This window comes from Myotis yumanensis, unplaced genomic scaffold (assembly GCF_028538775.1).
Source record: "Myotis yumanensis isolate MYYU_CA2020_CCGP unplaced genomic scaffold, mMyoYum1.0.hap1 SCAF_1, whole genome shotgun sequence".
In the NCBI taxonomy this organism is placed as follows: Eukaryota; Metazoa; Chordata; class Mammalia; order Chiroptera; family Vespertilionidae; genus Myotis; species Myotis yumanensis.
The window spans coordinates 145671021-145693518 of NW_027223752.1; the positions used below are offsets into that span (position 1 = coordinate 145671021).

The 22498-nt window shown below is 39.9% G+C and overlaps 1 protein-coding gene across 5 annotated transcripts in view; it reads left to right on the forward strand.

Annotated features, from left to right (window-relative positions):
• Positions 1 to 22498, forward strand: part of ARMC3 (armadillo repeat containing 3) — a 97613-nt gene that overhangs the window by 21228 nt on the left and 53887 nt on the right. For 4 of the 5 annotated variants that reach the window (XM_070408247.1, XM_070408253.1, XM_070408285.1 and 1 more), the window contains 5 exons: positions 2546 to 2671; positions 12615 to 12683; positions 12923 to 13098; positions 15703 to 15897; positions 18349 to 18532. In XM_070408247.1, coding sequence (XP_070264348.1) covers positions 2546 to 2671; positions 12615 to 12683; positions 12923 to 13098; positions 15703 to 15897; positions 18349 to 18532 — 750 coding nt within the window. The remainder of the gene's footprint in view (positions 1 to 2545; positions 2672 to 12614; positions 12684 to 12922; positions 13099 to 15702; positions 15898 to 18348; positions 18533 to 22498) is intronic. The other variant, XM_070408276.1, reaches the window with a different exon arrangement.

Here is a 22498-nt window from a genome sequence, read left to right on the forward strand (position 1 = left end):
TGGACTCTCTGAATTGAGAAGACAGACCTGAGAGTCCAGAGGACAAAGGCAGCAAGAGTTTTCAGGATAGAGTTAACTGAGAGAGAACTCTGGAGATCTGTAAAGCAGCCCAGTCAGGTATTGAGCTGAGTACTGATCAGCATGTACATATGAGAGAACTACTTGAAGTCAGGCAAAGAATTCCTCAGATTAGTGGCAACAGTGCCTGGTGCTCACACAGGGCCAGAAATAGTGCTTGTCCTCATAGCCAGACCAAAAACCTCAGGATGCATGGACCATTGTGCAGAATACAGAGTCTTGGTAGTTAGAAATAATTAACCCTAGATGGAGCACTGTTCTGAAAGATCTAAAGGGTTCAAATTGTTCCCAGAACAAATTTCTAGAATACAAAAATATCCATTTCCCAAGTAGGTAAAATGCACAATGTCTGGCATCCAATAAAAAATTACCAGGCATGAAAAAGAAGGAGGAAAATATAACTCATAACGAGGATATAAATTAATATGTGAATCGAAAGTAAACCAATATATGTGTGACTAGAATCTCTAAAAGAGGTAAAGGACAGAAAAAAAAACTGAAGAAATAATAGTCAGAAATACCCCCAATTTGATGAAAACTCCAAACCCACAGATCCAAGAAGCTCACCAAAACTCAATCACTGGGGTGTACACCTGAAAATAATATAATAAGGTATGTCAACTGTGATTAGAAATAAAAAAAAAATCACAATGACTATGAAGAAAACGACACCAACTTACATTCTAATCAAATTGCTTGAAATCAGTGATAAAGAGAAAATCTTAAAAGCAGTTCATTGAGGGCAGACCCACACTGCTAACTATGGTTCAGTAGGTAGGTAGTTTAGACAAAAGCAAAATGATGCCACATAAAAATATTGATCTACACAAAGAATAAAAGAAGAGTATTAGAAATAGTAACATTTAAGATATTTTTCTTATTATTGAAATCACTTAAAAAGCAAGTTGGTTATTTTAAATGAAAATAATAGTCTTATATTGTGGTCTGAAACATATGAATAAGATATATGACAACAACAGCACCAAGGTAGAAATGGGAAATGGAAGTATACTATGATAAGGTTCTTGGATTATCACTTGAGAGTAGACTGTCATAGGATGTGTACTACAAATGCTAATACAAACAGTAAAATAACAGAACAAAAATATATCAAATAAGCTAATGAAGGAAATGAAATGGAATCATAAGAAATATTCAGCTTATACAAAGAAGGGAAAAAGAAAACAAAGAATAATGGCGCATATAAAAACAAATGACAAGATGGCAGATTTAAACCTAACTCTATCAAAAATGAAATTAAATGTAAAATGGTCTAAGTACTTCAGTGAATAGGGAGAGAGTGTTATCTTGGATAAAAAGCAAGACCAAACTACATGCCACCATCAAGTACTGCACTTAGAATATAATAACACAAATTATTTGAAAGTAAAAGGATGAAAAAAATCCTATGATAACACCAAACAAAAGAAAGATGGAGTAGCTTTATTAATATCATAAAAGTAGACAGAAAAGATAGTATAGAGGTAAAGAAAGTCATTTCATAATGATAAAGGAATCAATTAATCAAGAGGCTATGAAAAATCCTAAACAGTCATTACTTAATGTCACATCTTTAAAATACATGGAACTAGAAATTCAAGGAGAAATAGATAGTCACAATTGTAGCTGGGATTTTGATGCCCACCCCCCAGTTAATGAAAAACAAACAAACAAGTAAATAGTAAATCATGAAAAGACTAAAAGATTGAACCAGCAATATTAATGAATTTAACCTAATTGATAGTTATAGAGCACTCCAAAAATAGCAGGATATACATTCTTCTCAAGTGCATAGAGAACATTTTTCAAATAGACCATATTCTGGGCCATAAACAAGCCTTAATCGATTAAAAAGAATTCTAATGATAAAAAATATGCCATGCCACAATAGAATTAAATTGAAAATCAATAGCACAAAGAACTCGAGACCATCATGCAATAGAAAATAAATAACATATTCCTGTGAACGTTAATTAATTTTATAACTAACTAAGCAATTATTCAATTAGTTATGTCATCACATGACTGGCACTGTGCTAGGCACTGCGTGAGAATATGAAGGAATAGAACAGAAAGGGTATCTGTCCTTGTGGAAAGTTGTTACAGTGGAGTAGGCAAACAATGCAGAGAGGCCAGCAAGTGGTATGAAGAAAATAAAGCAGGAGAAAGAGAGAGAAGGAAGACTTGGAGGTGGGAACATCAGACAGAGAGTGGAAGGAGACCTCTCAGGAGGCGCAGGGTGAGCTGAGAACGGAATGGCAAGAGGAAGCCAGCTTCGTAAACATGGGGGGGAGGGAGAGCAGCCGACGCCCAGGATACCTGTGCTCTAAAGCTGAGTTGGCAGAAAGACATCTGGAGGCAGAGGAACGGGGAAGGCAGATGGCAAATAAGGAATTGGATTAACACAAAGCAGTTTTGGTGACATTGATGGTAGCCATGCATTATTTTATTTTACCTGTAATGTCAGGTGAGGAAAACAAAACAACCCTCCTTGAACTGGGAGCAGTGGAACCTTTAACTAAACTGCTCACGCATGAAGACAAAATTGTAAGAAGAAATGCCACTATGATATTTGGAATCATGGCTTCTAATAGTAAGTAGAGACTTTTTTAAAATAAGTAATCTCATAAATGCCTTGTAAATTTAATGTTAAGGGATTTATTTTAATTTTATTTAAACTAACTTTAATGTTAACCAAAAAAGTTAAGTATGATGTATCAAATGTATGATTTCATATTTTAAGGAACATTTTTAAAATATAAAAATATGTGCAAATGCTCTCCAAGTTGGTGATGTTCCAGACTTACTAGTTAGGAGAGCAATCATTGTCTTTTAAAATTGACAATTTAAATCATTGTCTTTAAAAATTTTTTAATTTAGTTTTTTTTTCTTGAGTTCGTATAATGTAATTTGTTTGCCTATATGTAAGTTACTCTTCATATGTATTTCATAGTGAAGGAGATTCGGGGTAAAGAGTTTTGATACATTTATTCTTGGAAGCCACAAACTATATTTTGCCAAAAATAAATTCAGACATGCATTTACATCAGATCTATTATTTGTTTGAATATTTTCATATATGTAATAAGATGGAGCAATAATATTAGTTAAAATATGCTGTTATGTTTATTAGAATATCAGTTTGACCAAAATCATGCAAATAAAGGCAGTCCCTGACTAATGAACAGGATAGGTTCTCATTTGTAAGTCATTTTCATGCTATAATGGTAGGTTTCTGAGTTAGCCAACAAAAGAGTTGTAATTTGTAATAAAAAATTATATTCTTGGTGGAGACTGAATTCTAACATGAACCTCAGGCTGCTAGGAATGAACATGTCTGTATCATAGTACTTGGCTAAAACTATCAGACTTTCTCACTGTACCATACTTGCCCCCCTCTCCCTCACTTTCCCTGGACCCTGTGGGAGGCAGTGGGGTCTCCTTATTGTGTGGTGTCCAGCAGGACCATGGCCTTAGTGTCTTCAGAGACAGTTGTGAGCGGAGGCTGGGGAGGGACAGGGGAAGAAAGCTTTTTCCGGCATCCGTGCCTTTACCACCTCAGCTGCGGAGACTACACCAGCAGCACCTGTGTCGGGGGAAGAAGCCGGGTTCCATTGGGAATTTTAGTGGAGGGGGTTCTGGCAGCAACTGGAGGAGTTCCAAATGGTGGCTATGCTGGGGCTCTGGGAGTATTACTGGGGATGACAGCAGGATGAGGACAGTCGTGAGGGAGTAGGTGTTCCACCAACTTGGATTATGATAACATTAGTCAACACTTAACGTAGTACTTACCAGGCATTATTGTATGTGCTGTTTATGTTATTAAATCACTAACGAGGTTGGTGCTATTATTTTTTCCTTTACAGCTGAGGCAGCTGAGGCACAGAGACGTTAAATAAAGTAGTAATCATTTATATTGGGGGGACTTCACACATTTATCTCAAGGGTTGCTATATTGAATGTGCTGTGTTGAATGTATTTATAGCAAAAAAAAAAAAAGGAAAACTAAAATTTTTCTTATGTTTTTATTCTGTTTACACACCACAGAATTTGAGAGCCAAAGGTGCTTTGTAACACCTCGTGTACAGCCCCTCATTTTAAAAATAAGAATTATCCCTAAAGGATTAGGTTCCTGGCTCAAAGTCATGCAGGTGGCTATTAACAGAACTAAGATTAGTTCTAGAATTGGAACTTTACCCTCTGACTCATAGTTTAGCAGACGTTCTATTCACCCCATCTTTTATGACCCTTAACATTAGCGTGAATGCTAAGTCAGGTTCTCCTTCTAAATGATATTGGGGGAGAATGCATCTCATTTGGAAAGGAGAATTATCATTTCTTGTTTATACTTATATTTTCTAGTTTAAAGTCTAGTTCTCTATGACTTTTTCCTGCTTACTTAGTTCTTAATTTCTATTCACTTTATTTTGTATCCTCATGTTCCAATATATGAGAAGTTTATAATCTGGGAAGCTCTCCAAATTGGTTGCAAACTTTTTCTGAGCAGATTTATAAAAGGAATGTCATGAGTTTCTAAAGGAATCTGTGACCTGAAAATATTAAGGATTATTGTTACATTCGGGTACTAAATGAATTAACCCTCTTAGACCTGCCAAGCCATATTCTGTACTAAGCTTGTTGCTGGACAGGGACCAGTGCTAGGGCCAGTGCAGTCGGCAACTGCCAGGCTTAACATTGGAAAGAACTTTACTGCCTTCAAGATCTCCATTGAGTGCTTGAGTCTCAGGTATGCTGAATGAACTTCTAAGAGCTTTCCCTAGATTCTATGAATTGGGTGAAAAACAACACACACAAACCATTTGGGGGGTTAACTGAACTGATTTTCTGTTTGATCTATCTGTGGACATGGATAAAACACATGGCATCCTCAAATGCGTGTGAATTTCCTTTTTTGTTAAGAGAGCAAAACCATTAACAGCAATTGTTTCATTTTTCACACATGCCCATCGAACAAAAAATAAGCAGTCATTTGATCTCAATGAAAAGTCATGTTTCCAGAATAATCTCTAAATACACAGTTAATTTATCATCCTTGGGAAGTCTTAAAAAATGGCTGCTTCTTCAGAAATTTTTCTCTTTATATGTTTTTCATGCACTCAATAATATAACTATGTTCACAGTGGATGAACCAACAGAAGTTCCAACAGAATTCCAGGTGCTTAAAGGATTGCTATGCGAGCCATCTTTCCCTTTGGCAGTTGAAACAAATTCTTGTTTTTTTTTTTCTCTTTAGAGTGGTTGAGCTATGTGCCTATACTAAGCCTGAGTCATTTGAGACAGGCACTTAAATTACTTTGTTAAACATTTTTTTTTAATCAAAATGGAGCTTTTGTCTTCTTTTAATTGAAAGTTTGTATTTAGTTTGATGAGGTCTTATAACAGAGACTCATTTAATGAAGTCAGTTAAAGGGAGATTTCATCAGGATCCCTGTGAGAAGTAGCTTTCGAAGTCTAGACTTTGTATCACTTAAGGCAATCTGAAGAGCTTGCCATCTTAGAAAAAGGTTGATGTAAGAGTATACAAGGTCAAGGATAAATCAGATGGCCAATATTATGCAACCAACAAATTGTAGGGAAATCCAAGATGGCAGCAGAGTAGGTGGAAGCTATACTCACCCCCTCCCAGGACCAAAATGGAGTTACAACTGAATTATAGAACAGTCACCCTGAATAACCAACTGAAGACTAGCCTGACAACCAAGAATTTACAGAAGAAGCCACACTGGACCTGGTAGTGCTGCTGGTGCCAATAGATCTCTTCCACGGGGTCATGCCAAAAGCATTTCGGTGGTCTGTGCCTGAGAATGAGATGTACTGCGGTCTTTTATTGGAGTAGAAATAAAAGACTGTCCCCAGTTTCCCGGTATCTCATCTCCATCCATTCCGCAGTGGGAGAAGGGCCAGGGTCCAGAAATTCTGTGCCTCAGTTCAGTCCATGCCAAAGCTTAGTCCCACTCAGTCTCTGTCCCAATTCTGCTAGCTTAGGCTCTGTGCCCAGCTGCATTCGGGCTGGCACTGTGCTGCTGTACCCAAGCCCACACACATGCCCAGGTTGCAGGATCGATCCCCAGAGAGGGGCATGCAGGAGGCAGCCGATCAATGATCGATGTTTCTCTCTCATCAATGTTTCTATCTATCCTTCTCCCTTCCTCTCTCTCCAAAATCAATTTAAAAAGTCCTTAACAGCCGAAACCGGTTTGGCTCAGTGGATAGAGCGTCGGCCTGCAGACTGAAAGGTCCCGGGTTCGATTCCGGTCAAGGGCATGTATGTTGGTGGCAGGCACACCCCCAGTAGGAGATGTGCAGGAGGCAGCTGGTCGATGTTTCTCTCTCATCAATGTTTCTAACTCTTTATCCCTCTCTCTTCCTCTCTGTAAAAAATCAATAAAATATTTTTTTAAAAAGTCCTTAACAAAATATTAGCAAACCAAATCCAGCAATATATTAAAAAGATCATATACCATGACCAAGTGGGATTTATTGTATAATATTCAAAAATCAATAAACGTGATACTACAGAAGTGAAATGAAGGATAAAAAGTACATGATCATATCAATAGAAGCAGAAAAGCATTTGATAACATTCAGCACCCATTTATGATAAAAACTCTCAGCAGGGAATAGAGGAAACATACCTCAATGTAACAAGGGCCATACATATATCACAAACCCACAGCCAACATCATACAATAAAACCTCAATATAACAGACTAATTCGGGCGAGAGGGTGCCCGTTAAAGCCCAAAGTCCATTATATAATAAAGTAGGTTTTTCTGAATGTGCATGTTAAAAATTTGACAAATTAGTTTACCTGTTTTTACTTATGTACACACATTTTTGTAATTAAAATTAAGTATGTATGAAAAGCTCAATTTCACAGAAAAGTTTTCTATATGTATTACAATACTTTAAAATTAATACTGAGTCTAGTAATTGTGTGTATTTATCAGTCACTGGAGTAAACAAACGCACATGGTTGGGGCACATCTCAGCATACGTAGGAACACCGGCCAGCAGGCATTAAAATTGCTGCAGAAGATCATGCCACAGAACATCAGAACCCAATTACCATGTGTGATGCTGTGTGACCACGTGCTGATCATTCCCTAAACATTGGTTATGAGCGGTGACTCTTGCATTTAAATATATAGCCTGTAGTTGTAGATATGTACTAGTAATATTTATTTATGTTGGCAAAATTACTACAGTGTTTTTTCCAACATATGGCCTATTCGCTATAATTTGTTAAAAATAAGAGTGAATTAATAACAAAGAAATAACCTGTTAATTATGAGCAAATTTTGGTTAAAAGCATTTTAAGATTAACATAACAGGGTGTTATTTTTCACATTTGACATATGGACTGGAAAGTTAATCCATTAAACTCAAAATCCAGTACATTGAGGTTTGCAAATTTGAGGGTTTACTGTACTCAATGGGCAAAAACTAGAAATGTTTCCCCAAAGATCGGAACAAGACAGAGATGTCCACATTCAGCACTCTTATTAAACATCAGAGGCCTGGTGCATGAAATTCGTGCATGGGGGGTGGATGTCCCTCAGCCCATCCTGCACCCTCTCCAATCCGGGACCTCTCAGGGGATGTCTGACTACCAGTCTGACCGCAGGTACTCGGGGCCACGGGTGGCTTCTCCCAGGCCCAGCTTTGTCAGGAAGGATGTCCAGAAGGTCGTCTGGAAGACATGGGTCTAATTAGCATATTACCCTTTTATTAGTATAGTGATGGAAGTCCTAGCCACAGCACTCAGACAACAAGAAGAAATGAAAGCCATCCAAAATGGAAAGGAAGAAGTAAAGCTGTCATTATTTGCAGATGACATAATACTATATATAGAGAACCCTAAAGATTCTACCAAAAAACCTACTAGAACTGATAAATAAATTCGGTAAAGTAGCAAGATACAAAATAAATATCCAGAAATCAGTTGCATTTTTATATACCAATAATGAACTATCAGAAAGGGAAACTAAGAAAACTACCCCATTCACAATTTCTTCAAAAGGAATAAAATACCTAGAAATACATTTAATCAAGGATGTAAAAGACCTGTACTCAGAAAATTTTAAGACACTAAAGAAAGAAATTGAAGAAGATACAAATAAGTGGGAGCACACCATGTTCATGGATTAAAATGCCCATACCACCCAAAACATATAGATGCAACACAATTTCTATCAAGATACTGATGGCATATGTCACAGAATTAGAAAAAATATTCCAAAAATTTATATGAGCCACAAAAGACCCCGAATAGCCACAGCAATCTTGAGAAAGAATAAAGTTCGGGAATCGCACTACTTGACATCAAACTATACTACAAGGCTATAGTAATCAAAACAGCATGGTACTGGCATACAAATAGATATATAAATCAATGGAACAGAATGCGAGAGCCCAGTAATAAACCTACACCTTTATAGTCAATTAATCTTTGACAAAGGTGGCAAAAACAGAAAATGGAATAATGATAATCTATTCAATAAATGGTTTTAGAAAATTGGACAGACACATGCAAAAAGTTAAACTAGACCACCTTTTACACCATACACAAGAATAAACTTAAAATGGATTAAAGACTTAAGTGTTAGACTCTAAAACATAAAAATCCTAAAAGAAAACATAGTCAGTAAAATCTCTGACATTTCTCATAGCAATATTTTTTCTAATATATCTCCTAAGCCTAAGGCAAGGGAAACAAAACAAAAAATAAACAAATGGTACTGCATCAGACTGAAATGTTTTTTGCACAGCAAAGAAAACCATCAACAAAATGAAAAGATTATTCACTGAATGGGAGAACATATTTTCTGATATAAAGAACTTATAAAACTCAACACCAGAAAACCAAACAATACAATTAAAAAATGGGCGAAGGACCCAAATAGACACTTCTCCAAAGAGGACATACAGATGGCCAATAGATATATGCAAAGATGCTCAGTGCCACTGATCATTAGAGAAATGCAAATTAAAACCATAATGAGATATCACCTCACACCTGTCATCAATGGCTACCATCAATAAATTAACAAACAAGTGTTGGTGAGGATGTGGAGAAAAGGGAACCCTCAGGCACTGTTGGTGGAAATACAGATTGATGCAGCCACTGTGGAAAAGCAGTATGGAGTTATCTCAAAAAATTAAAAATGGAACTGCCTTATGACCCAGCGATTCTGCTTCTGAGAATTTATCCAAAGAAATCCAAAACACTAATTTGAAAGTATATATGGTTCATTGGAGCATTATTTACAATAGCCAAGATTTGGAAGCAGCCCAAGTGTCCATCAGTAAATGAGCAGATAAAAAAGCTGTGGTATATGTATACAATGGAATACTATTCAGCTGTAAAAAAGAAGGAAATCTTACCCTCTGGGACAACATGGATGGACTATGAGACTAGTATGCCAAGTAAAGCCAGTCAGAGAAAGATAAGTACCATAAGATTCCACTCATGTGAAATCTAATGAACAAAATGAACTAACAAGCAAAATAGAGACAGACTCATAGATAGAGAGCAGGCTGACAGCTGTCGGGAAATGGAGGGTATTGGGAGCCTGGATGGGGAGGGGAGGCATTGAGAAAAAAAAAGAAAGACAAACTAATGGACACGGACAACAATGTGATTGCCAGGGGTAAGGAGGGTGGGAGAGATGGAGGAGGGTATAGCGGAGATAAATGGCAGGGGAGGAGATGTTCAGGTGATGTGTTGTAGAATTGTGCACCTGAAACCTGTATAATTTTTAAAATATATTTTATTGATTTTTTTACAGAGAGGAAGGGAGAGAGATAGTTAGAAACATCAATGAGAGAGAAACATTGATCAGCTGCCTCCTGCACACCCCCTACTGGAGATGTGCCCGCAACCAAGGTACATGCCCTTGACCGGAATCGAACCTGGGACCCTTCAGTCCACAGGCTGACGCTCTATCCACTGAGCCAAACCAGTTAGGGCAGAAACCTGTATAATTTTGTTAACTATTGTCACCCAGTGAATTAAATAAAAAGGAAAAAGTGTAAATAAAAATGCAAGTAAAACAGATTGGATGAATGTACTTCAGGAAATAAGGTGCTGGCAGTTCTGAAACAATTAAATTTGAAGGTGTCACACTGTTTAGCTAGAACATGTTCATGAGCCAAACCACAAGTTGGAAATTCTATTCAGTTGCCATATCTGAGAGTTTCCCCTGTTGAGAAAGAAGGGGACAGAGATCAATACTGTGTTTAGAGTGATGGAAGTAGAAGCTTATCTATACTTTTTTTGCAGATTTGACCTCAAGAAAAGATTCTTTGAATAAGCTGCTGCCAAAAGGCAGAATAATAAGTTGATCAATGATGCCACCAATTTACAAAAGCTGCCGGTGAATTTGAATTGTCCATTGAACCATAAGGAACTGGTTTAGTGGATGGACTTAAGAGATCTGTTGTTGAACAGACTTGGGCTACATTCAAGGTAGAAAGGGATTTTATGGCACAGAGAATCCTCTGACAGGACAAGACCTGGTGTCACATACAGATGCAGCAAGATGGCCTCTCCCCGGGTGGGGGAGCAGATCCTTCCTGCAGAGAAGTCAGAAGTGCAGAGAGTACACCGAACATGAATCTTCTGGACCTCATGGTCAGTGTTGCAGCAGAAACTTTGAAGCTTACTTGGTGGAAAGCTATTTTGTATACCAAATGGGGAATGTACCTGGAGATCTAGAAGCCCAGTAAAAGAGGAGACTTTGTTATAGCCTTCCCAAAAACCATTCCTAGCAATACACACCAGACTCGTAAGAGAAGAGAATACCAATAGATTCTTCCAGAGGGTGCACATATCCACAGTTCACTGGAACACTTAGAATGATCTATTATTTCTTAGCCTGTGGAGATAATGTATTTTTTAAATGAATTTCAACTATAAAATGATTTCTTCCACCTTGGGACACAACACTTCTCAGAAGCTCAATTATTTTTCTGTACTTCAGGCATATTCACATACATGTAGCTGGCTATCATTTTGCTGGCCCTCATTTAGCCATTTTGAACAGAAACAGATAAGTTGAAGAATAGCCACATCCCTGAATTTCACAGGAAAAGGTGTCAAAAGTAAAAAAAGAAAGGCAAAAACATCCAGCAATTAATGTGGAAGAATTCATCCAGTAACCATCTGCTTTGGCTGCTGCAAAGTGAACTTTTCCAAAATTTTGGTATTGCTAATTCTTGCTTACAGACAAAGATAACTGACCAAGAAGAAAAATTGCAAAACTAAAGTAGCAGCCATGCTCTATTTCTCAAAAAAGGGGGGTTACGGATGGCAAAAAAGAAGCATGGCCATACCTGTCTAGCTTTACTTAGGCTCATCTTATCTAATAAAGAGGGAATATGCTAATTGACCCTCACACCATCGCAAAGATGTCAGTGCCCACAGCCAATAAGGAGGGAATATGCCAATTGCCTGCTCCGCCCTCAAAGATGGCAGTGCCCACAGCCACAAGATGGTGGTGCCCAGTTCCCTCAGCCCCACTGGGGCAGCAGGCATGCGGTAAGGTGGGCCCAGCTGCTTGGCATGCCTGCCTCCAGAGTCACCCAGTTCCCTTAGCCCCCCAGCCGCCCAGGGCTGGCCCGAGGTGCAGGCAAGCCTCAGCTGTCAGCTGCCCAGCCACCCAGGGCAGGCCCGAGATGCAAGCAAGCCTTGGATGGCAGCTGCCCAGCTGCCAAGGGGAGGCCTGAGATGCAGGCAAGCCTCAGATGTTGGCTGCCCAGCCGCCCAGGGCTGCCTGAGGCTCAGGTAACCAGGGCTGGCTGAGGCTTGCACTGCCGGCAGTGGCAGCAGCAGAAATGTGATGGGGTGTCACCTTCCCCTGATTGCCAGGTCGCCTCCCGCCCTGAGGGCTCCCAGACTGTGAGAGGGGGCAGGCCGGGCTGAGGGTCCCCACTTCCAGTGCATGAATTTTCATGCACCGGGCCTCTAGAATAAATAGCACAAAAGTGAACTCTAAAAAAAAATCAGTGTACTTATCATTAAGCATTTTTGGCATTTTGATAATGAAATGAAATGAAATGTAAACAAGATGTGTTAATCCAAAAAAGGCTGAAGATAATTCTTATGTGTATTCTGTATAAATTTTACTAAAATCAACATTTAAAAACACTGTTCAGACAATACAAAAAAAGAATTACTATTATCTACTAAACAAGTGTAGGGCACCATAACTCAAATTGTGGGCATATGTTCTAATCACATTTTGCAGCTGTATGGTTATTTTTTCTAGTGCTTTGGAAGGTAGCATAATAGCTCAGTGATCAAGGAGCACAGGCGAGAGTGTGACCGGGGTCAGGCAGACCTGGGTGTGAGACCTGACCCCACCACTGATTTACAGTGTGGTTTTGAGCCTCGTTTCCTTCTCTGTAAAAAATAATAATGGAACCTATCTTATTAACACAATTCAACAGCATGGCCATTATTATTATTATTAATAATAATAATAAACATTAATATTTTGCTTCTGTTGTAGATGATGTTAAAAAACTGTTAAGAGAGTTAGATGTCATGAACTCTGTTATTGCGCAGCTTGCTCCGGAAGGTAAATTGGCATCCTATATGTGTTTTTAAAAATGGGACTGGTGTACTTTTCACACTTGATTACACTACTTATTAAAACTGCTTATGAAATATCAATTGTGAATTGTCATTAAAATCTCTCAAGCCAAGATGGGCTCCAGCCAAGGTAAGATTTGTGGAGCTTTGGTTTTCAGAACATGCTTTAAAGTAATGGCCGAATAGGTATTTAACATACTCATGTCATTTATTTTTCGTATGCAGAAGAGGTAGTTATCCACGAGTTTGCTAGTCTTTGCCTAGCAAACATGTCTGCGGAGTACACCAGCAAAGTGCAAATATTTGAACACGGTGGCCTAGAGCCTCTCATCAGACTGCTGAGCAGCCCAGACCCCGATGTGAAGAAGAATTCCATTGAGTGCATTTACAACCTGGTGCAGGTAAGTTTCGTTCCTAAAATGTATTTTGACCAAAAGTTGATTGTAGGATTTGCTTTCCTATTAAAAAGAAAAAGCCTGAAACTCACCAGTTTTAATTACTATTTCTTAGTACTATTTAATAGTGATCATTCAGATATAAAGGACGCTGAGTGTAGATTCCTTTCAGTTTTTGCGTTTTACAAGTATTTGTCTCCCATGAAAGGGCATTTTATAAATGTATTTAAATTTTAAAAGAATAGCATTGTTTACAAATTAAGGTGGGATTATACTAGATAAGATGTATCTCTTTGAAACAGGAAATCTAATATTCCTGTTTAACTAGGTTTGAGCTGGGCAGTTACCTATTGACCTAACCTTGGTGATCTAAGCACAGTGGGTATCATATACGCCCTCCTCAGTGTCCCAGGATTTTGGGACAGGTGTATTGGTGAAAGCCTAGTGAGCTGAGGACACTGAACAGAACTCATCAGTCACAGTTGCAAGATGTGACCTCACTGTGCTGCTCTCTCTTGTAATGGAAACTGACTACCTTCTCCCCGCCAATCTGGCTTGTCCTCTGTCCCTCACCTCTGCCCCTACCTCCCAATGCAACATTCGCACTCTTACACCCACAGCAGGTCAGCTCCCTGACACTATGGACATCCTTCTCTGCTTCTTTCCTCACTCAGGTTCCTGAACAATTCCCATGCACGTTTGATCAGCTTAGATCAACTGAAAATACAAAAATACCACTCTAAGTAGCCATCAGTAGAGTGTGAAAGGAAGAGATGGCAAAGCAGAGGTGAGGGAGGGTTCTGGGTAAACTGTCTCAACGAATCATACAGAAAAAGAGAGACTCAGAGGCTTATGCTAAAGGCAGCAAAAGCATTCATTTGTGGCCTTAGCAGTCCTTGCACTTGGCTGGGCAGTGACTGGTTTTACCACTGCTTCTCCCTAAAAGGGCATCCTGAAAACAGCTCAGCTTTGTTTCCCTTTTCTGGTTACTTAAGATTTTACTTTATTCAAAAGGCCAAAATAATCCTCCAAGAGTGTGTGTGTGTTTTACATCCCAAGTCTCTTTCCAGCTCTTTTTGCCCATATTTTTTTTAAAAAATAGGTTTTTACTGATATTAGAGAGAGAGGAGGGAGAGAGATAAAGAGAGAGAACCATTGATGAGAGAGAAACATCAATTGGCTGCCTCCTGCACGCCTCCTACTGGGGATCGAGCCCAAAACCCAGCATGTGGCCCGACCAGGAACCAAGTGGTGACCTCTGGTGCAGGGGACCATGCTCAATCAGCCGAGCCACACTGGCTGGGTTCCCCATATATTTTTTTAAATCAAACAGGAATGAAAAGACCTCCACTATTCACAGCAGAAGCACTAGTTAATAATCATGTTATTAATTTCTTAGGACTGTTGTAACAAAGTACCACAACTGGGTGGCTTCAAACAATAGAGATTTATTCTCTAACAGTGCTGGATGCTGGAATTCTGAAATCAAGGTGTCAGGGGGGCCGTGCTCCCTCTGAGATTCTGGTAGAACCCTTCCTTGACTCTCTGCCTCTGATGATGGCATCAATCCTTGGTGTCTCTTGGGTTGCAGCTGTAGCACTGCAATCTCTCCCTCTGCCATTTCCTCTCTTTTTATAAAGACACCAATTTTATAAGGACACCATTAAGTACCTACCCTAAGCCACTATGGCCTTACCTTAGTTATACCTGCAATGACCTTGTTCAAATAAGGTCACATTTTTTAGGAACTGAGGGTTAGGACTTCAACTTATATTTTGGGGGGATACAATTCAAACAAAAACAAAAACAAAACAAAAAAACCCACAGAAACCTCCAATTTTTATGTCTGAAGGAAGCTGAATATTAACAGTTGAAGGATGGATAGAGGAAAGCTAAGCTGTAAGTGAGGCCTTTTCCACTTTCAATACTTTTTTACATTTACACATTTTGATTTAAAATGTCAGAGTTTGGGAGCTTTTCATGGCATTTTGTCTTGTTTTCTCCATTGTTCACTCTAACCAACCACTTCCTACCCAACTCACACGCACGAAATTACAGACAATGCAGAGCAATTTGCCTAGACTCTAATGACCCCTTGATATTATAAATGTCTTAAATAAAGGTCATGTGTCTGAACTAAACCTGATGTGAATTTGCATGCACAGGGTCTGCAAATAGCACTGCATTTCATAAACGATCCTTGTGAATAAAGATAATAAAGAACTGATGCCATAATTTCATTTTATCAAATACTATTTGACACAGGACAGAGAATGTGAAAAGAATTTCATTATGCATAGCTTTCATTGTAATACTATTCATGGTAATAAGAACTTGCTATAAAATAAAGAAACAATAGCTACTGCATAAGTCATAGATATGTCTATTTCCTGTTACTGACAAGGTCTGCATAGTTATAAGGAATATTTTGGTGTTGTCGATTGAGGGTTTGCTTACCTTGGTTTATGAATTATTTTAGAAGGAATCTGGAATGGAAGATTTCAAAACTATAAATTAGAATATTCTTTGTTAGAAAATAGAAATTCTCGATTATTGAGGCTATATTTTGCTTTAAAATTTACTTATTTGATCATTTGTATTTCATGGCAGGATTTTAAGTGTCGAGCTACACTTCCAGAACTAAATGCAATCCCTCCTATATTAGAGCTTTTTAAGTCAGAATATCCAATTATTCAGTTGTTGGCTCTCAAAACCTTAGGTGTTATTACAAACGATAAGGAGTCACGAGCAATGCTAAGAGACAATCAAGGGATGGATCACCTTATTAAGATCCTGGAAGCTAAGGTATTTAAAACATTTGTTCAACTGTCTCTGAGGAAATGTATCTCTCCTAAATGTTGTATAAAATGTAATGTACAGCATTGTAATTGTAGTTAATAATACCGTATTGCACATTTGAAAGTGACTAAGAGAATAGATCTTAAAAGTTATCATCACAAGAAAAAAATTTTGTAACTATGTAAGGTGACAAATGTTAACTAAACTTGTGGTGATATTTGTAATATATTGAATCATTCTGCTGTGTACCTTCAATTAATATAATGCTATATGTCAATTATACCTTAATTAAAATCTTCTGGTTAAGAAAATTTAAGGTTTTAAAGTACTGTTTATGATCTTCATGATTTCCTGAAATGGCTAGAATTCGTTTTTTAACCCTTGTCTGCCATAACTTTCTCTAGGGTAAAGCAAGATGAGTAATTTACCCCCACATTATGGAGGGTACTTTGCTTTACTCAGTCTATTGATTTGAATATTAATTATATCTAAATAATTAATATTTTTAGATTGAGAATAATGTTTGATCAAATATCTAAATACTGAGGCCTGGACAAATTAAAACATAAAAATTAACCATCACAAATTCACTCTTGCCAATTTGGCACCTGTACACTCTTAAATCACACTTAATTTCCAAATAAAGACAATAACATTGTCTTACTTCTGCCTAACATGGTACCGATATCCTGTGTACCACTGACGATGCATTGACACTTTTCCCAAAAAAGGATGCACAGTCCTTGGATGATGTTTACTCTTCTCCTTGATATCCCATAACTTAAATACTGTGAAGTAAAATGAACAATACTTAAATACTACTAGTAGTTCTAAAGTCAGATATCTTATGTAAGGGAATAAAAGAGGGAAGAAATTAAAGATGCTGCATATACACACATAGTCGTAACAAAGCAAGGAAGAAATATTCATAACAATGATAGCCTCTTTTCTATAACTGGCCATGCGGTCATAGCTGGTATTTATAACTACTTTTTTCAATACCCATCCCATATTCCCTTTGCCCTCAGCAAGGGCCTTGGCTCATCGTAGTTCTTTTCCTGGTGGAGTGACCTGAACATTCTTCCTAAAGTGTCTGGGCCAGTTAGTAGTCTGCCTGGATTGGGTTATTGTAGCTTTCCATCTACTTTAATCACCAGGCATAATAATAATAGGAGACACCCCAAGGGACCTCCTGTATTCCAGATACAATCTTTCTTACCTCTATTGTGGAGTAGCAATCCAATTTCTTCTTGGTGGTAAGGACCAATCACCTCAGCCAGCACAGTAACTCCTTTCTTTGCCTGGTGATTTAGAGGCATAAGGAGCCCAAACTGGCCAGGCAGCAATCTTTTCTTTACGTGTCTTCTGATAGAAGCATTTCTCTCTTTGGAGCTAAGACCTCTTGATCAGCAGAACATAAGGTCACATAGACAGCCAAAATTTTTGCATGTGGGACACTAGAGATAATAATGAGTGATATCCCTCCCATTTCCTGATTCCTGGGCCCATGAACCCTGACTATGGGAGAAACAGCACCATATACTAGTACTAGATACCAATTCAGAACTTATACAGCCTCCTGGAGGACCTCACCCGAGACCTACAAGGTATTGCCACCAGGCTGTCCTGTAACTGAATCTCAAATAGGCCATTCTATCAAGCCAGCTGCTCTAGGATGATGAGGACCAGGGTGAGGCCCTTGAATTCCAGGAGTATGGGCCCAATGCCACACTTCTTTTGCTGTGAAGTAAGCTCCTTGATCAGAAGCAATGCTGTGTGGAATACCATGAAGGCGACGCATCTTTCTGTGTTTCTTTCACTTTAAGGATTTCCATCTTAAATTTCTAGCTCAGGTAAGGCTGCAGTTTTCCACTGCTATGGGGATTTGGGAGATTCCTCAGGCAAGAAAGCCACATGCTCACATGCTTCTCTCTACCAGTTGGAGATTTTAAGGAATATACTTTCCTTCAGCTTCTGTCTGCTTTTTTAAAACAATTTTTCTCCAGATTTGAACATTATTTTTGGTGAAACGTATGAGCACCTTCACTTGAATACCATTACCGGAAGTTTCCAGTAATTATTTTTATCTATAAAACCCTTTGGAGTAGGGGAGATGAGAAAAGATGGGGCAAACGGTTAGGGCAGTGGTCGGCAAACTGCAGCCCCTTGAGTGTGGCTCTTCCACAAAATACCACGTGCGGGCACGCATGTACAGTGTGATTAAAACTTCACTCAAGGGGCCAAAGAGCCGCATGTGGCTCGAGAGCCGGTTTGCTGACCACTGGGTTAGGGTAAGTGATGTTATGTTAATAAGCAGAACTGTTTCCTTGGGTCTTTGTCCCAACAAAATTAATTACATTATGTTCTGACTGACCGTAGTTCCTCTTGTGTAAAATTTGGAAAGTATAAATTTATTTTAGTACAACTTTCTAAAATTGTTTTTGCTTTTATTATTAGGAACTGAATGACCTTCATATAGAAGCCCTTTCAGTGATAGCCAATTGCCTTGAAGATATGGATACCATGGTGCAGATTCAACAGACAGGGGGTCTTAAGAAACTCTTAGTATTTGCAGAAAACTCTACAATTCCTGATATTCAGAAGAATGCAGCAAAAGCAATTACTAAAGCAGCTTATGAACGTATGTCTCAATTTATGTAATCTAAGCACACATATTCCGTCTGTATTCTTGATTTTGATTAGTACTAGCAAACACTAGAGTATTTGTCTGCTTTTAAATGACCATTTGAGAATAGTGCTATACTTACTATTTAAGACCAAAATTCATCTCAATGCCAGTGAGTTAAAATAGATATTGCTTTGTCAAGGATATACTAAACTGAATATGATTTAATTATAACCCTGTCTATTTTAAATGAGTAAGTCCTAAATTAAGTTGTAAGTCTTTATTTCTCTTGATTTTGGAGTTATGCAGAATATGCACATTGCTTGTGATCCTGAAAACATTATTTCAATAAATCCACATTTAGAATGATATCTATGTAGTAATTTCAGATTTCAGCTGAGTCAGTGCCATGTTATAGAGCTGTGAAAAATAATATGCTCATACTATACATAATACAATTTCATTTCAGTGGCAAGCTATGTTGACATAAATCTGTAAAATATGAGAGATTAATTATATCACAAGCACCAAAGATGAAATTATAGTTTTAATTTATGTATATTTGGAGTATATGATTTAGTAAAAGATGTGACTTTATTTTTCCCCTTCCACGTCACTCCTCATATGAATGATAACAACTTTGACTAGTTTAAGTGAGTTATATTCTAAACAAACATACTCATATCTATATATATGTCTCTGTGTATATTATGGGAAACATTTCCTTTTCAACCCATACTGGATTTCTTCAGGCGAGGTTTTAATACAGTAAGCCAAATTTCACTGTCCAGTATATAGTTGATATAGAGTGGCTTTTGAGTTATGTTATTAGTATATGTGCCATATCTAAAGACAGGCTATAAAAAACAAGGTTTTTAATATTGGCAAAAGTTGGTTGATTCTGTATTCTATCTGATGGAACTAGACCTTATCATATCTGGTCTGTTCTTTTTGCTATCTATTGCAGACCTTAGCTGTTTGAGACCCAAAGAGAGGGTAGTAGGAAGACAGGAACAATGACACACTTAAAATTTGTGGATATCTCAACTTCTCTTTGGATTAATATGGCTGGGCTGTTTAAAGATTGTGTCAGCCTCTTTTGGGGTAGTGAGTTTCATGAGTTTATCACCTTCATGTGACACAGTAAGGGAAAGAACACTGCATGGAGTTCCTGGTGTTTCAGTTCTACTACTAGTTCCACTGCTGGCACTGCACTGACCTCGGTGTGTGACTATGAGTGAACGACAGCTTCTCTGGACCTATTTATTAATTCATTTATTAATGATTTACTGAGCTTAGCCCCTTGGTGTCCATAAAGGCAGAACAGGCAAGTAAATAGGCAATCACAATGTAAATGGGTTTGATGATGGAAGGATGAGGTCACCCAGGAGGACCACCTAAGGCAGACTTGGATCAGATAAGTCTTCCTGAAATAGAAAGGACCTATTCAGGCTAGAACCTAGAGTAAATAATAGAAATTGGCTGGGCGAAGGAGCTGCTGGTGGAAGAGGATAGGATCAGCAGCACTTGAAGCTGATGGAACAGTGTGTGTAAAGGCCAGAGGGGGACAGAGGCTGGTAAGTTCCAGAACTGAAAGTTTTCAGAATGGTTAGTGAATAGAATGCAGCAGAAAACTGAGTGTTAAGGTTGTTGAGTAATGAGAAACCAAATGCTAATGGATGTTATAAGTCAAGTTAAGGACTTTGAACTTTATATTGATAGCAACAAAGAGCCTTGAATTGACATAGAAAGAGGAGGGAACATTGCAGATTTTCACTTTTCAAAGAAAGAGCGCTCTTGTTGCAAAGTGAAGAGACTGGAATTGTGCAGGAGCAGCCAAAAAGATCAGGAAGGGGGTTGCTGGGGGAATTTTGGAGAGAGGTGAAGGTGTCCTGAAACAGAGACATGGTGCTTGGAATGGACTCAGAGGCAAGGAGAATTACCAGGACAGTTTTCTGAATGACCACATGCACTGGGGGAAGAGGTAGGTGATGTCTAGGATAAGGCCAGCTTTCTGGCCTCCACAGCTAGTAGTAGAATGGTGCAACTCATAGAAATAGGAACTCAAGAAGAGAAGCAGGTTTTGATGGAAGAAAAGAAAAGTCCTATTCTTTTTTTAATTGTCATAAAATACACATAATATAACTTTTTTCATCTTAATCATTTAAGTAACCAATAAATAAATTCACTTAAGCATTAAGTAAATTCATGTTGTTGTGCTGTCATCACCACCATTCATCCACAGAACTCCCTTCATCTTGCAAAACTGACACTCTACCCATCAAACACTTCCCCCTCCCTGCAGTCCCTGGCAACTACCATTCTTCCTGTCTCTATGATTTTGACTGTTCTAACTACTTATGTAAGTGGAATCTACACTAATAAAAGAGAAACATGGTAATTAGCGTACGACCGCTACCCTTTTCATTTGCTAATCAGTGAGTATATGCAAATTAACTGACAACCAAGATGGTGGCTAATTTGCATATGTCTGCTCCAAGCCACAGACTGAGGCTTTAGGCCTGGGTAAGGGAGGAGCCAGCCAGTGATCCTTGAGCCAGTGATGGTTGATGGCGGTGATGGCAGGGGGAACCCGGGTCGAGCCAGCCAGTGATCATAGATGGTGGCGGTGGCGGAGGGGAACTGGGGGTGCCCTGGCCCAGGCCTAAAGCCTTGGCCAGAGGCTTTAGGCTTAGGTGAGGGAGGAGCCAGCCAGCGATTGTTGATGGCGGCGGAGGTGGGGAACCAGGGCAGAGCCAGCCAGCGATCAGCTGAAGCGGGAGCTAGGGGTCCCTAGTCCAGGCCTAACGCCTTGGCCAGAGGCTTTAGGCTTGGGCCTGGGAGGAGCCAGCCAAGTGATCTTCCCCGGTGGCGGCGGCAGCGGTGGCAGTGAGCTGGGGGTGCCCTGGCCCAGGCCTAAAACCTCGGCCTGAGGCTTTAGGCCTGGGTCAGGGAGGAGCCAGCCAGCGATCAGCTGGGGCAGGAGCTGGGGGTGCCCAGGCCCAGGCCTAAAGCCTCGGCCTGAGGCTTTAGGCCTGGGCCGGGGAGGAGCCAGCCAGCGATCTTATGCGGCTGCGGCAGGCGGCAGTGGCAGCGAGCTGGGGGTGCCCCGGCCCAGGCCTAAAATCTGGAGCAGAGGCTTTAGGCCTGGGCTGGGGAGGAGCCAGCCAGCGATCAGCTGCGGCGGGAGCTGGGGGTGCCCTGGCCCAGGCCTAAAACCTCGGCCTGAGGCTTTAGGCTTAGGCCGGGGAGGAGCCAGCCAGCAATCAGCTGCAGCGGGAGCTGGGGTTGCCCGGCCCAGGCCTAAAGCCTCGGGCAGAGGCTTTAGGCTTGGGCTGGGGAGGAGCCAGCCGACGATTGTTGATGGTGGTGGAGGCGGGGAACCAGGGCGGAGCCAGCCAGCGATCGTTGATGGCAGTTGCGGGGAGCTGGGGGTGCCCCGGCCCAGGCCTAATGCCTTGGTCAGAGGCTTTAGGCTTGGGCCGGGGAGGAGCCAGCCAATGATACTTGATGGTGGTGGCGGCCCGAACCGGGGCGCAGCCAGCCAGCGATCCTTGATGGCCCCGGTGGCTTGGAGCTGAGGGTGCCCTGGCCCAGGGCTAATGACTCGCCAGAGGCGTTAGGCCTGGGCAGGGGCCAAACCAGCAATTGGTGTGAACTACAGAGGAAACACCTTTTCTGACTGCTGATTGGTTAAGCTCCCTGTATGCCACTGGTTATATTCTTAGTAACTTGGGTAATAAGAGTCCAAAAAGTGATCTAGGGTTTTTTTTACCACACTCCTGGAGAAAAAAATGAAGGTCTGCTGCTGGAGGGTTAAGAAATGTCATATCCTGTCCTAGCCAGTTTGGCGCAGTGGATAATGCCTCGGTCTGCCCAACGCAGATTCTGGGTTCAATTCTGACCAAGGGCATGTACCTAGGTTGCAGGTTCCTCCCTGGCTCCGGCCCAGGTCAGGGCTCATGCAGGAGGCAACCAATC